We start from the raw sequence: 15,490 nt of genomic DNA on the forward strand, positions 1-15,490 counted from the left end.
ACTGTGTTTGGCATCAAGTTAAAAACGTGCTCGTTGCTTGTTATAAAAATTAGTAAATAATATACGTATTAAAAACCGACATGCACCGGAACTGGTATTGAAAATGGAATTGATTGTATTTTTAATTAAACTTCAGTGCCACCTTATGGATAACTAGGGTCATAAATGATATTAAATTATTTCAGTGATGTTATTGTTATGTGAGACATTACGTGAGATGACATTAATTCAAATTTCAAATGTTCTTTATTACAGGAAAATGTACAGTTACTACATAAAGTCTGGCAAAATGGACAGGTATCTATAGGTATCAATCTTTTAAAAACTGTATACAAAAAGACCCCAAAACTGTACATGAATGAATATTTTGTATATGTACATATATAACCTATACTATACAGCACTGTGTATCTTATTTATTAAGAGTGAGATTATTACACCTTGATACACATTGCGTGTACTGTAGGCTGGACCCCGAACTTGTCTACACAATGAGTAAACGCTGTGTGTCTGATATATTTATCGGCAAGGTTACACTTTCACAAACGTGTTTTAAAATGATTTTAGTGAGGGCCCGCTTGCCAATGTGAGAAGACTCATGTAGGCTAAATGCCATTGACTCGCTTTCAATAAATATGTGTTAACAAGAGAAGCATTTTAAAGCTTTATTTCAAGTTCTGTACTTCCCATTATATTTATATATATATATTTTGTTTTGTCGGCATCTAGTTATGGTGACGAAACTGAAAATCCTACTAAATAAATAAATAAAACATACCATTTCTCTCCTGAGTACAAAAGTAGCAAAACAAATTTCAGGAAGATTTACAAAAGGTCTAAGCTGGTTAATACTGGATGGACGTCAGACACACGTCGGAGACAACGCTATTGGATCAAGCCGACTTCCTCCAGTCCAAAAAAGGACACGTGATTACCTGTAATTGCGTTATTTGTTCAAGTGAAGCGGTGGTGACTGATCGCCAATCGCCAGCGGCAGCTTCACCGCCGACACGTGGGTCGCACGCAGTTGGCTTGTGTACATTCATGATTATGTCATGTATTAGCCACGCGCAATCAGGATAAACAGTGATCATCCACTGGCTTCATTCGCGGGTTAAGTGGTACATTTTACTCAATGGGAGGCTCTACACAGTAGGGAAGAAACCCCCAGTGTTTCTGAGTGCAGAGGCGTGAGACTTAAACATTGTCAATTATACTTCATAAAGTTTCCATGCCATTGATATGAATTATCTGACTCAAGGAATTCCATCCAAAAACATGAGAACACATAAAATGCAGGAATCTTTGGTTCCAGTTGCAAATTCTTCCGCCTTCTCTGAACAAGGTGTAACTCATGGCTTAAGTATATGAACGGGAAAATGTGTTTCTTGGCAAATGCAAAAATATGGAGCGACAGCGGTCACTCCCACCCACAAAAAAAAGTTAATCACAGAAAGAATGCAGTCATTAGACTCAGTGACATGGATATTAAAGGTCCTATATCCACTCAAAGACTCAACAAATACTGGTCACGTATGAACTAAAAATAAGATGAGAAGAGCTTTGGACCAAGAAAAAAGTTCAACTGACACCGTCTCAGTGCGAATTATCCTGCTTGCATTTATCTATATTAATGTAGTAGCAGAAATAAGCTTGTGTTACAGTTGTGATTGTGACACTGCCTTCTGATTTAAGTCTCATTACTCAGGTTTAAAGGACCGCCCCGCCCCGCCCCGCCCCACCCTTAAGTCAACTACTACATTTATACATCCATACGTCTTAAACATTCTGATAATTACCACATTCTTAAAGCATACAAATAGCATTCATCTTAAGGAATTACCAAATACGTTTCTGTTCTGTTTAACAAAGCATGAGATCTCCAAGTACAAACAATTAAAAATTAAAATACATCATCAGTGTGTTTACATGAAGCTGCCGTCCCCCTCATTCTCTGTCTAAAAAGTATATATATAAAAATAGAACAAAACAATATCTTACCAAATACAGCACGACACAGACAGTACCAGAAGGCACCAGCTTAACAAGCAGCTAGAACATTTACAAAGAAATCCTTGGTCTTCAAAGTGTCCCCACACTTGTGCTTCTGACCCAGCAGCACATTTTGAATCTATGTGCTGGAGTGGCAGCCAGCCACAAGGAGTGAGTGCTGTGCAGCGAGCTGCAGGTGAGCTGCGGTGAGGGACTGACAGGACGGCCGACGGCTGTGTGCACACATTCACGTGAGCATCGCTACACAAGTAGAATGGAGAGAGAAGTGACAGGGAGGAATGAGGAAGAGAGGAAGAGACAATTCATGGAGAAGAGAGCTCACAGTAGTGATGGACAAAATGATGCTTCGTGACACATTTGCTGTATGTTTTGACCTCACTAGATGGTGTTCTTGGCTTACTTTGGGCCGTTTTTTGAACAGAGAGCACCATCTAGTGCAATCAAAAAATATAGCAAATGGTTCATGAAGCGTGATTTTGTCCATCACTAATTCACAGCCTTATTTGTGTGTGTGTATTCTTTAGTATTTTAGTCATCATGGTAAATCGCTAATGCTAATTTCGCCTGTGCCTCTGGTGAACTCTCAAGAAGTTTTTTTTTCACTTGGCAAAGGCCAGGTCATGAATGTGGAGCCCAGTGGATGCACCAGGATCGGTGTTTGTGGACACCAGACATGTAGAAATGTGTAAAATGTGTGTAGATGTGTAAAAGTACCGCCGAACTGTGGGAAACACAGTCACGGTGAGGGTGGCTGAGGGACCAGCCTATTGGTCTGAACTGAAACAACAAGGAGGAATGCAGCTGAGGGCAAAGCAGCAGTGGAAAGGTGGGAGGCGGGTGTGTGGGGGGGGGGGGGGACGGGAAGTCATTTATACCATTTGTACATATGCAGAATGCAGCCACACGTCTCCAAGGCAACCAAGCACTGTGCAGTCCTTCACTTTGGCTACAATACTCCCCACCACCCCTCCCACTGATGTAGGGGCCAGTCATTTAAGGCAAGATAACTAGAGCTTACAATTTGTCAAAATGCCTGCCACCCCAAGTCTCAGCATAAGGCAAAAACAAAGTGTGTGTATTATTATTTTTCTTGTTGTTGTTCTTGGTATTTTTTCCCCCCGACCTTTGGCTCCAGACAATAAGGAAAGAAACAGTAATATTAAGGCAGAGAATTCACACACATCCACTGTCAGACACTCTACTAAGATCAATCACACTGTAAGCATCCAGCTGGGGACAGACAAAGGGGCACAAATCCAGCACATACAGAACAACGTGTCACACAAATGCAGTACGCTGGCTGCCATGGCAACAGGTCACAGCTGTGGTTGACTTCTGACTTGTCGCAGGTCACAATCGAATTTCCTGTACCACACGATGTCTGTCATCTAACCGCTAGATCTATTAAAGTCTTTCGATTGCATTTGACAGAAATGTGATTCTGGTCAAATAGGCTGTAGTAAAATAATGAATTGCAGGGAAGACAACAGGTTACAGGAAGAAATTTAGAGTTAAATATGATCCTAATCCTTCAGAATTGTGTCAGCGGTTATATATGATGAGGAACCAAGCAGCCATATCAAACCTATGTCTTGAGCTACAGAAGGAGGTTCTAGAAGCTGGGGGCCTCTCATCAGTGATGGACAAAATGATGCTTAATGAACCATTTGCTGCATTTTTTTGACCCCCAAAAGATGGTGCTCTGCGTTTGCTTTGGGGCATTCTTTGTGCCCATTTATGAACATACAGCGCTATCTAGTGGGATAAAAAAAATACAGCAAATGGTTCATGAAGCATCATTTTGTCCATCACTACCTCTCATTTTAAGACCAGTCTAGCACAGTGAACACTCTTGCTTGGTCTACAGCACTTACGATGAAAGTGAACAGGACAAGAGTCCTATGTGGTGTTTCTCGACAAAAGATTTGCACAACACCAGTTTGTTCTGCGAGCAGCAGGAAAGAAAGAAAAACAGAATAATAGAAAAGTTAAACAAACGGGCACAGAGGTTTTCATCCAGTGCAGATTCTGTTCACTTTGCCACAAAACCAACAGTTGATCACAATGCTCTTGGTGCCAGTGTTTACGTGTCTGTTTTTCAAGTAATATCACCCGCAGAGGCAGTGATATGAGGGTCTCTGGGGAGGAGGGCGTAACGGGAGGGTCTCACAGTCTCGCCGCAGCATTAAAAGGGGTCAGAGGTTAAGCGGGAGGTGAGGTCAGAGGCCGTGTGGTCCCAGACCACACAGTACTGAGCCCACCCACCACAGGGATGGAGTGGGTCAGAGTTCTAGGAACCAAAGCCTAGTCTCTGTCTGTCCAAACCCATCAATTAGAGCAGAATGAGGTTGCTCCAGCTCCAAGGTATTGGCATGGGTTGCCTCTTGTGGGATTTGCTCGTCTCTTAAAGGCATAGGTAACAGAGGTCCGGGCTACACTGAGGTTTCAAGGCCCACTAATCTGTGCGTGCGGCCAATGCCAGGGGGACCGAGGGTGGAGCTGAAAGTGCAGTAGCCAGTGGTGCCCCTCCAGTGGGTATACATCAGTTCTTTAGAGCGGTGGCCAGACCTTCTGGGGTTGATGTTGTGGGCTTCGAAGTCTGGGAGGGAGGAGTTCAGCAAGGGCAGAGGCGTGAACTCTGATAGGTGGCTCTGGTACAGCTTCTCCACATTCTGAGGAAAAGATGGAGGGAGGTGGGACACAGAGGTGGGGAGGAAAAACGGGTGTTAGAGGGACTCCACAGTGGGGGCCTGGCATTCACTGCACACTCCCAGACACACAGGATACGGCCAGAAAACAGAGAAGTGCTCACGTAAACATCACAGCAAATATACAGCTGATGCTCACAGCATGCTAGTACGTGGCTACAACATCGAGGCTGTCCGTTCCCAAAAACTGATGGAGCCAGGACACTAAGGTCAGGGAAAGACAGCTGGAAACCAGATCCATTTTCAGTATATAAACCTACACGCAGGTTGTCCATCCACAGACACAGTCATCTTTATATATGACATTCCATGTCAGGACACACTGCTAAGGTGCTGAGTAACTAAAGTTAATTCAACCTCAAGCCATGGGGGAAGGCAGCCTGGCTGCAAAGGCCAGCTCACTCTCCATCTGATTATAGTTTCCAAGAAGCACATCACTGTTTAATTAAGGCGGAGAGTCTCTGTTGGCCAACTGCAGTTACACAGATCGGTTTCCAAACGCTTAAGCACTGCCTGCAATCTCACTCTCAACACAAGAGGGCAGCAAATTGCTTTTGTTTTGAAGAAAGTACGATAAACTGGGAATATCTCTAAGGACTGTGCTAATGTTTTGAAATTTGACTTAGTCGTACTGATTTCTATCCTCACGTGATTTTTTTTTGCCTGGTTTGTTCTTGTGTTTTTGTCATGAAAGCATTTCATTTATGCGAAAAAGAGGCTTATGAGCTGATGCTGTGATTTCTGTGTACATCTGTGTGTCCACTCTATCTGGGAAGGAACAGCCTTTGAGTTGTGAGGTTTCTCACTTCCCCAGCCCAGCTCACAGAAAGTCCACGGAAGACCCCTGTCCAACAGACGCAGCAAGAAGACAAGTTGGTGTTGCAGGATGGGGATTAACATGCATGTATGTGTGTCAGAATGGGGAGACAGCTTGCTTCCAGCAAATATCCAACTCCCCCCATCCTGATCCCCCCAAAAAGTATGCCACACCAGGCACCACGCTCACCCCCCTGTGGTTACCATGGTGCAGCTAGGTCTCAGTGGTGCACTGAGGTGGGTCTAGCAGGGAATCGTGGCCTTGTGGCAGCACCCTTTGAAAAGCTCCATCTGCCATCAACCTCTGTGAACAGCAGGAACAGACACACTCAGAACACAGGCTTCTGCTCTGTCGATAACTCTTTAGGCAGCACACCTCGTCTGTGGCCGTAGGCCCCCCCCACACCTGCACCCCTTGAAGTCAGGGGGGGGGGGGCTGTCGAGGGAGGGAGTTCTGCAGGTGTCACCGGGTGCACGCCAATTAGAGTTCGGCTCCGAGCAGAAACTCACTCGCTGCACAAATAGCTCCTTTGAAAAAAGTCATTGAGGGCTGAGGCAGAGCCTAAAATAACCCAGCCTGCACCCCCCCCCCCCCTTAAGCGTAAGACGTACAGACCAGTGACACGTTTTGGATAGCTGTGTGCTAAAGAAGACCCCCACAACACCCAGAGATAAGTGGGCTCGTCCATAAAGGCATGACCACACGCAGACTATAAAATTCTCCAGTGGAGGAAGGGAAGACCGTAAACTCCAGGTATTATGACTGGAGGGAGTCAACAAATCTATTCAGTTACATGATCAATTGTCTTAACAGTTTGGTTCAAGCTACGCTGCTTGGGCCCCGAAAAAGGGAGAGACACATCGACTTTTTCATGCACCATCTTTCCAATCCTGTGATACTTTCTGCTTGAAAAAAACTGCACTAGATTCTAATTCTGGTCTCTTTCTCATCTGTCCGTACAGATGCTTCACCCAGCCAGGGTCCTGGATCCCAGGAGGATCTCACAGACTGAGGGAAGCTCTACTGTGACTCATTTGCCTGGAAGTATAATGAATATGGCAGAAAAGTGGAATTCTCTGAGCAAACCTGTGAGAACACAGGAGGACCATACTACTGCACCAAAATGCAGAACGTACTGGAACGCTCTGAGAACATATGTACAGAAACATTAAGGGTATAAAATCTAACAGAAGCCCGTCATCGCTTTAATGAACCTGTGGGAGGAAGCAAAAAGTGAACAACACATTTAAATTCTTTTTTTTTCTGCATTTTGGATGGATTTATACACAGGATGATAAAATGACACAAACATGAAGTTGCACATGCGTCCTTGCAGGTTTCAGCCAAAGCACATCCTGTCACATCAGACCAGAGGTGACGTCACCCATTAAGCCATTACCACGCGCCAGGCAAAGTGTTTCCACATCAGTCCGGATCAAACGCTGCTTTGCAGAAGTTCAGAACAAGCGTGGAGTTCCAGAAGCTTCCGGAATGCTATGCCACGGAGTGCACCCTGGTCTGTCTCAGGCGGGACTTTTCCTATTGATTGGCTGCTCTGTGTTTTACAGGGAGCCAATGAACGATGAGTCTGTGTGTGGAGCATCCAGCCCAAACAGATTACTCATCCCTACCCTCAAAGGCTACCATTTGCCCCCAAGCTACACATCCACTGGCAGAGACAATATCCTCCTCATATGCTCCCAAATAGAAGACAGGAATATCTCCTGTTTCCGTTCTGAGATCAAGGGCGCAGGTTTAGGTATGGACGGTCGGAACATGTCTCTGCCAACATTGTGGGAGTGGCAGGTTTGGGGCTGATTCTGTCCCTGCCAATGTTGAAACCAAACCTGCGCCCTTGCCTGAGATACATCAATCTTTGGGGGGGGGTCCAATGTGAAAGGATGGCTTGCGATGGCTCCAGCACACACACTTACATGTACACAAAGCACGTCTATAAATATCTCCTAGCATGCAGTGCAGAAGACTGGGGCAGTGCACGACGTCACAGGACAGTTTCAGGCGTCCTTAGGTCACCATGGGGAGAGCGCAGACCCAATGACAGCTTTCTGCCCCTTGTGTCATTATCATACCTATAAATAAGCCTATGCTGTGATAATAATAGGCAGGTCCTACCAACTCGCCTCTACATTTCATATTATAAAAGTGGATTTTTATGTTTTTAAGTTGTCTGACGTCTTTGCAAGCAAAGCAGTGTACAGACGTCTTTCTGAGGATGCTGGAAGGGGGGGGTGGGTGGTGTCACACAGCATTTAAACACAGCTAAACTGGACTCACACCAAGATGTGAGACCAACCGGACTTGATTCGCTTTGTGGGCTGAAGAGCCAATGGGCCAGTTTATGGCACAAAGCAGGCTAGCAGGCTCTTATCGTGAGCAACCGGCAATGGGAACAGCTGTGACATAAAGGTCATCGAGAAGGAGAGGGAAATGTGATCAAAGAGGTGGCATCAAAAGCCCAACCCCCCCCCCCCCCCACCAGCCCCATGGTGACCGGGGACCACAGACATGACACCATGCAGAGAGGATTTAAGAGTCACCTCCACTCCAGTTAGAAACTTAAACTGCTGGAAGTCTGGGATAGCATAAAAATGGTGGACTGCTCGACAGTAAGGCACTTTCGCTTGGTCTGGAGGCGGCCGCAAGAGGTCAGAGGTTACAGACATACGGAGAAGCAGCAGGGCAGTGTCAGTGAGGAGCAGAGCAAAGGGAAGAGGGAGGAGACAGTGGTTACAAGCATTGAGAGACATCAAATTTTGTTATCTATCTTTTTCTCATTCTCTCTCTCTCTCTCTCTCTCTCTCACACACACACACACACACACACACACACACACACTACATTCTAATAACTCCAAGTAAAGATTGAAATACAGAAGTTCCAGTATAACAGGCATTTCTGTGTTACAAGAGGTGCAGTCATTGATAGCATCTATGGACCTTATTTAATTAAGATCTAATGACCTCAATAACAGCCAGCAGTGTGACGAACTCCTGTCTATGCAGGAACATAAGATAAAATGTACAAGTCAGAATCTGCTTCCTCTGAGGGCATATGGCTGTCCTGACATTTTGGACACTAGCTCTGAAGTGACTGTTAGGGCAGGGCTTTGTGGTCACCACGGGGACAAGACCACACAACAGTTAAGTCATAGCTGGGTATCTGCTGAGAGAAGCCGCAGAAGAACTGATAGAGGAACTGGGGGAAGATGAGTTTGTGACAAGGGCCTAAAGGTTCTGTTAAAACCAGGAGGGACCAAAGGCAATATCCCTGTGTTATTTCGGAATCAATACTATATTTTAGCGTATTTTTGTAATGAACAAAGGTGCTCCTCATCTTACAATGGGGTTACATTAATTCGTAAGATGAAAATATCGTTTGTCGAATTTCAATATGATATGATAAATCACATAGTGAAAAAGACACTGGGCGATACGTTGTGTGTTTGAGTGGATGCTGTCATCACCCAGTATCAATATAAATCATTTTACAGTATATCACTACTGAATTTATGTCGTTGTGGAATCATCGTAAAGTCGAAATATCCTAAGTTGAATCATCGTAAAGCGAAGAGTATCTCTATACAAACAAATACAACGCACGGTATATAGGTTCTATTTCTGAGCTATAACAAAGGGTTGAAAAATGCAGGAAAAGGTCACTCAGGAATCATGCCAGATGAGGGAAACCACACACGAAATGGTCCACTCACGTTCGGCATTGCGGTATAACATTGATAGCATATGGAAATCTAAAGGTCAGCCGATGACGGTCACCATGAAATCTTATACGATCTGAGTAGCAGTTTTACATTTGCGTAGAAAAACAAAAACTCAGTGCAACTGTGTGTCCTTCCATAATGGTGCCAATCTACGCTAACATGCACTATAATGCGTGCAGCGAGGATGCCCCGCTCATACCTGGATGCGCTCAGTGCTGGTTGGCCAGAGTGCTCGGCAGAGGACCTTTTTGAGCACATCCGGCAGCAGACTAATGATGACAAGCAGCCCGATGCCCAGCCAGGCCGGCCCGCTGGACAGCATCTGCACAAACACGTAGTACATTCTCTGGTAGTTCAGGAATGGCCTGCAGGGGGAGCCAGAGGGAGGTGAGGCTGAATGCCAGCAGCATACAGAGAAAACACGGCTGGCTCATGGCAAATAAAGGACGGCAGAACTGACCAGATGACTCCTCCCCACAGCAGGGAGAAAACGACGTAGAAAAGCAAAGATCCCCAAACGACAAAGTGGTTGATCCACGTCCAGTAGTGAGTGTCCAGAGCAAGCTGCAGAGAGCAAACAACAGTAAGATGACGGCACCTCTAAAGAATGGATGAAACCACCATCTGACGGCTTATAAACGAATAGTCTCTAGAACGAGACTATTCGTATTTTATCAAATAACAGGATGTTACCTTTAGGGTGACTGTGAACACCAACACGGTGAAGACCAGAGTCCCAAAAGTCCAGTTTCCGAATATCTGTGAAAACGGATTTCAACAGTCATGAAGCAATGTGCCTGCACACCATTCTGGGCACTTCGCTGGACGGATGCGTTCAGTAGAATACAGCTGATTAGAGTCACATGACATGATAACAATAACAGCAATCTGCAATAAGCACATGGCGTTTTCCCATGATCTCAGCAGTGGATCAGTTTAGAAGCAAAGTCATGCTAGTTTGATCACACTGTTGCTAATTACTAATAACCGAAATCCAGCCATGCCAATTCCTAATTTTTAACACCCAGCTTTGCGCATTCCTATTGGCTAATGCTCCTTCCTCCTTGCTCATTCCTATTGCCTAATACGCAGCCTCGCCCATTTCGTATTTGCTAACACTCAGCCTTGTCCACTCCTATTGGCTAACACACAATCTCTCCTCTTTGTTGTTTATGGATATCAAATTTTCAACAAGCACCGGTGTAGTACAAGCTCACTCAGTTGCCAAAATGGCTTTTTTCCCCCGTTGCTGACAGTGATCCAGGCCATGACTGTAAGATTAAGCAGACATCATGGAGAACAATGAGGACAAATGACACCACGACGCTACATTTATTATTAATACAGAAAAAAGCACAAACTTGCTGTTAAGTCTCTGGCATTTTTGGTATCGATCAGGGCTCTTCAAATCTGGACCTCGATTCCAGATCCAGGCCGTGTTTTCAGTTCTCACAGGTAGTTAGTTTAATAATTACTGATTCTGATTGGTCAGAGGCTTCACACCTGGCTCACAGGTAAAGGAAGGCTGGAAAGCCAGCAGGACTCGGGCCTCGAGGACCGTGATTTGAATAATAGGGGTATTGATACACAAGAACCACAATGCTCCATGCTAGAGCAAAAACTCTACTATGATGTTACGCAAGCTCTGTTCAAAATGGAAAAACTGGAGTTCAGCCCATGAACAGACTTCAGTGGAGGCTACAGTGGGGGCCAATTCACACAGGGGGGCCAATTCACACAGCCCAAATGATACAGGTGCTGTGATCAGAACTCATTATTTTGCTGTTGGTCACTCTGTCTGCCCCCAGGCATCAAGACCCTCCCGCCGGCTTCCCTGAAAGCTTCTCCCTCCATCAAACCAGCGGCAGCATTAAAACAGAAGACCTGAGCTCGCTGCTCGGTCACCAAGTGCCTGCTGTAGTCACTAGTTTCACCCCCTCATCAGTCCCAAAGACACCGAGGCTCGGAGGAGACATGAATCCAAGCCAGAATCCAGAAGCTACATCAACGAAGAAGCAGCAGATTGTGAGAAACGTTTCCACGTGTCTGAAGGACCATTTGGAGGGAAACACGGCTGTCGGCCTGCTTTCATGTTCACCGTGCGTCCGGCTCTTACGCCTTAGGCAACATTACCGGCATCGTTTTCGTAATTCCAATTGACAAGAGGAAAAGAAACAGTTTTAATCTTTATATCATATGAAATATTGATATTGATATCAGGCTGAAAACCCAACCAGAAAAAATGCATATAAATTCACTTTTCAAATCATGGGCTTTTCAAAAACTATGACTATGACAATCACATAATCCTTATTATGAATTATTAACCAGGTTAAAATCATATTGATCTTCTTATATATACCTTGAGGTGGCATGGTCTTCAATCCGTTTCAACAATATACTATCTGAACACTGAAATGAAATTCAACCTCTTTTCACTACATGAATTATAAACACTGTTCAGAAAGACTGAACACATTTAATTGCTTCAACACGTTGCAGCTGTAAAGATGTTTCACACCTTCATCAATCATTTCAGCTAACTTTCATTATCTTCTCCTGTAGCCCATACAAATTTCACCCAGATAAATGAGCATTCCAGCATGGTTATGTTTCGGGCTGATAATTTTCAAAATTTCGAGCTAATTTTTCCCCATTTTGATCAGTCTCTGACACACTCTAGCTTTCTGTATACCTTCCCGTAGTCTGAGTCTTGCTCAGAGACTTTGGTAGAATCTAAATTCTTAAACCCCCCCCCGCCCCCGGCTTGTCACGGTCGTCTCTCCCCTCTGGGCTATATGGTACATAGGACAATACACAGACCTACGTTAAGCGCGCCACCATAATGAAGCGGAGAGTCATGAAGGTTACCTACTCTGCCTGAAGGGTGAGGGGTTAGGTTTGGCTGGGGGTGTGGAGACAGGGTGTTAAAAGAGAAGCGTACGTATGCCAAGAAGTATGAACCCGCGGAGATACGAGGGATAGGTGGGAAAGTATGAATGGGGGAGGGTTCATGAAACAAAAACTAATTCGAGAGGACAGACAGAGAGGGGGAGGGGAACAGGCTTACCATTTGTGTGTTGGTGGTCATTAGCTGAAGAGGAAAAAAGCAAAGAAGCGAAAGAGGAGAGGAAGAGGAGGAAGAAGAGGGGAAATAAGGACAAAAAAAGTAAAGAAAATTAGGATGTTAAAACTGAAAAACAAAGACAAAAAAAGCAATCAAAAAGACTAATATGACATAAATAAACAGTATAGAGAAATAGACCCACAGCTGAATGTGCCCCTGCGGTGAGAATTTCATGGAAAACCCCAGGAATTTAAGCAGAGTAAGTCTCCGGGCGTTTTGAATGGCTTGATCAGCCCTGCTGTTTGTTCACCTATGGATGGATGCTCTAGTGATGCTCGCTCCATAATTTATTAGCTTCTCCTAAGCTCTTGCCTACAATACCTGGATCCTGCTTCACAGTCCTCCTCTCTAGAAACACTACCGTGGCAAATACACGTCGGCCTCAAAGCCGAAGGAGATCCCGGCACACACAGCCTGTCTGGCCGTCGCCAGCGCATAGTCTCCCGGGCCCAAGCGACCTCACCTGTCCATTGCTGGTAAAGGTAGTGTTGTCGAACAGGAAGTAAGCACCAAAGAAGAAGACCATTGAGTCAAAGAGGCCCAGAAAAGTCCAGTATATGAAAATCCGCCAGCGAAGCAGGCAATTCTTGGCTATATCCCTGCAGAAGGTAGGACGAACAATTAGGTCTCGTTTTGTCACGCATGCTGTCTTGTCTCTAGGGATAGAGGCAGTCCTCACCTGTACAGGGAAGGGTCCCTCTTCAGGATGTCCATGCTGACGTGCTGCTCGATGAGGCTGTAGAGCAGGATGGGCAGGGAGGTAAAGCTGATGTTGTAGAGCGTGAGATAGGCTGTATCATACAGGGGCTGGAGGACACAGAAGGAAGAGTCAGGGGAATTCAGGCAAATGGAGCCACTGGAGATATGATGAATGCATCCGGCTAACGACGTGTAGAACATTGATCTTGAGCCTTGGAGAGCACGCTTTGTGAGTCACTAAACTGATTCCACACTGCGCAGGTATGAGGAGCTCTCGGAGGCATGTGCTCTGGGGTTTGAGGTCACCACGGGGATGAGACCACACAATAGTTAAGCCATAGCTGGGTACCTGCTGAGAGAAGCCGCAGAAGAACTGATAGAGGAACTGGGGGAAGATGAAGCAGACATTCTGTGGAGACAAAGTACAGTCAGCCTGGCCACACAGAGACGTTCACGTCTTTCAGATAAAAACACACACCTCCTGCAGGTGACTCTCAGCAGTCTGAGATGATTAACCTTCCAGATGGTGAGAGAGGCTCTGTATGACTTTGTTACTCAGGTAATGCATTTGATTCCTGCTGGTCATCAGTAACTTACTCACCTTGTAGAAGAAGTACTGCACCAGCTCAGCGATGCGTATGTAGTAATAGTGACCGTGAACCAGCAGCATCTTCTTCAGGTGTTTGAACTTGGGGATTGCATAGTCACTGTTTCTGGCTGCCTGGCGACCCTCTTTACCCATAATGCCTAAAGGGGAGCAAACCAAGAGATCAGTAAAGCAAGCAAGGATGTTTAAAAAACTGTAACACTGTGAGGAGCTGTGATCCTGCTTCAGGTCAGAGATGGCCTGCCTTCATCTTCTCTGTCCCTTTGTAATAGATAAAGCTAATAAATAAAGGGTAATGCTTTACACTAACTGCACCTTCATAATGCAGTCATGGAATTCATAAGCAGCATGCAAGTATGCCATAACATCGTAACATACCTTACCAGTTTTAATATACATTAGTAGCAAACATTATATGATTAAGCAATTATAATGCTATTATTAATGTATATTAAAGTTACTAAGGAATGTTAGCACGTTAACATTCATGCTGCTTATGAATGTTCTATGAATGCATTATGAAGGTCCACTGAATCTTCTATGGATGCATTATAAACCCATTAAGTAGGTGCAGTTACTGTAAAGTGTTATAAAATAAAGGGACGCCGCTTGCCAAGGTGCCCCCCCTCACCTATGCCGACGTGAGCTTCCAGGATCATGCTCACATCGTTGGCTCCATCGCCGACGGCCAGTGTGATGGGATGCTCCTTTGAGGCCTTGATCAGCTTCACGATCTAAAATGACACACATCCAGAATATTCCAGAGGACAACAGCAGCAGCAGATAATCAGCACCTGACCCTGATGGACTTGGAGACGCCGAACATAGCCAGACCACCCTATGTGCAATTTCCACTCAGATTTATACACCTCAGGCAAAATGGTGTAGAGATATTTGATCCTTCACTCTGCCACTGGTCTCACTGGTCTCCACAGTGACATTCAATGATGGTCACTAATAAAGTGGTCAAACAAAGCTTTTTCCATTAACTGGGAAACCACAGATTGTGCCAAAGGGAAGTGAGTCCAGTGCCTTCCAGCGAGAGCCTTTAAAAGTTTTACTCAATTAAGATGGTTCAGAACAACCGACAGACCCTTCTAGGAGTATTTATTAGCTACGATCTCGCATCTGCTGGTCTGGCCAGCCCACAGGAAGTGACATCGGACCTGCGCTTTCTGCAGCGGCGCCATGCGGCAGCAGAGCACGGCACTGCAGTTCCGGCAGATCTCCAGGAAAATCTCCTTGTAGTTCCCCGAGCTGTCGTCCTGTGCTGGCTTCATCACTGCGGACAGCGTGGCCCCGTCGATGATCAGCCCGTAGTCCTGAAACTCACCGGACAGCCTGCGAGCAGAGACACACTTGGGTCAGTTCCTCAAAACACAACAGCTTCATGACAATTGCAATACCAGTCAAAAGTCTGGACAGACCTACTGAAAATCATTTCTTTTTCAGCATGGAGACGACCCTAAGCAGACCTCTAAGTGACATACTGTCTTGTGAACAAAGATAGAGATGGGGTGCTGTGACAGATGACCTGGCCCCCACAACCCGCCGACCTAAACCATATGCTGGAGAATCATTCCAGGTGGCAACATCTGGAAGCTGGTTGAAAGAATAGAGTCTGCAATGCTGTCCTCAAAGGAGCTATTTTGAAGAGTCTAAAATTTGATAAAATTGTGGTCAAAAAATTGGTTGTTCTAATATTTGATATGTATTAATTCACTGACTCAAGGCACTTTATTATAAGGTGAATAACATAAAATAACATTGAAATAGAGAC

At 45.2% G+C, this 15,490-nt stretch overlaps 1 protein-coding gene across 5 annotated transcripts in view; it reads right to left on the reverse strand.

The window, feature by feature from the left end:
• Nucleotides 1–227: 227 nt before the first annotated feature.
• Nucleotides 228–15,490, reverse strand: part of atp11a (ATPase phospholipid transporting 11A) — a 52,362-nt gene continuing 37,099 nt past the window's right edge. Inside the window, exons 20-31 of one of the 5 annotated variants that reach the window (XM_023830609.2) lie at nt 14,877–15,051; nt 14,342–14,444; nt 13,705–13,850; nt 13,453–13,512; nt 13,084–13,211; nt 12,868–13,003; nt 12,348–12,371; nt 9,971–10,036; nt 9,738–9,841; nt 9,477–9,642; nt 5,742–5,841; nt 4,550–4,685 (exon numbers count right to left, since the gene is read on the reverse strand). In XM_023830609.2, coding sequence (XP_023686377.2) covers nt 5,752–5,841; nt 9,477–9,642; nt 9,738–9,841; nt 9,971–10,036; nt 12,348–12,371; nt 12,868–13,003; nt 13,084–13,211; nt 13,453–13,512; nt 13,705–13,850; nt 14,342–14,444; nt 14,877–15,051 — 1,198 coding nt within the window. In that variant the 3' untranslated portion in view covers nt 4,550–4,685; nt 5,742–5,751. Of the gene's footprint in view, nt 4,686–5,741; nt 5,842–8,096; nt 8,186–9,476; nt 9,643–9,737; nt 9,842–9,970; nt 10,037–12,347; nt 12,372–12,867; nt 13,004–13,083; nt 13,212–13,452; nt 13,513–13,704; nt 13,851–14,341; nt 14,445–14,876; nt 15,052–15,490 lie in introns of all 5 variants that reach the window. The other 4 variants (XM_023830706.2, XM_023830446.2, XM_023830794.2 and 1 more) reach the window with 4 other exon arrangements.

Source organism: Paramormyrops kingsleyae, chromosome 1 (assembly GCF_048594095.1).
Source record: "Paramormyrops kingsleyae isolate MSU_618 chromosome 1, PKINGS_0.4, whole genome shotgun sequence".
NCBI classification, from domain to species: domain Eukaryota; kingdom Metazoa; phylum Chordata; class Actinopteri; order Osteoglossiformes; family Mormyridae; genus Paramormyrops; species Paramormyrops kingsleyae.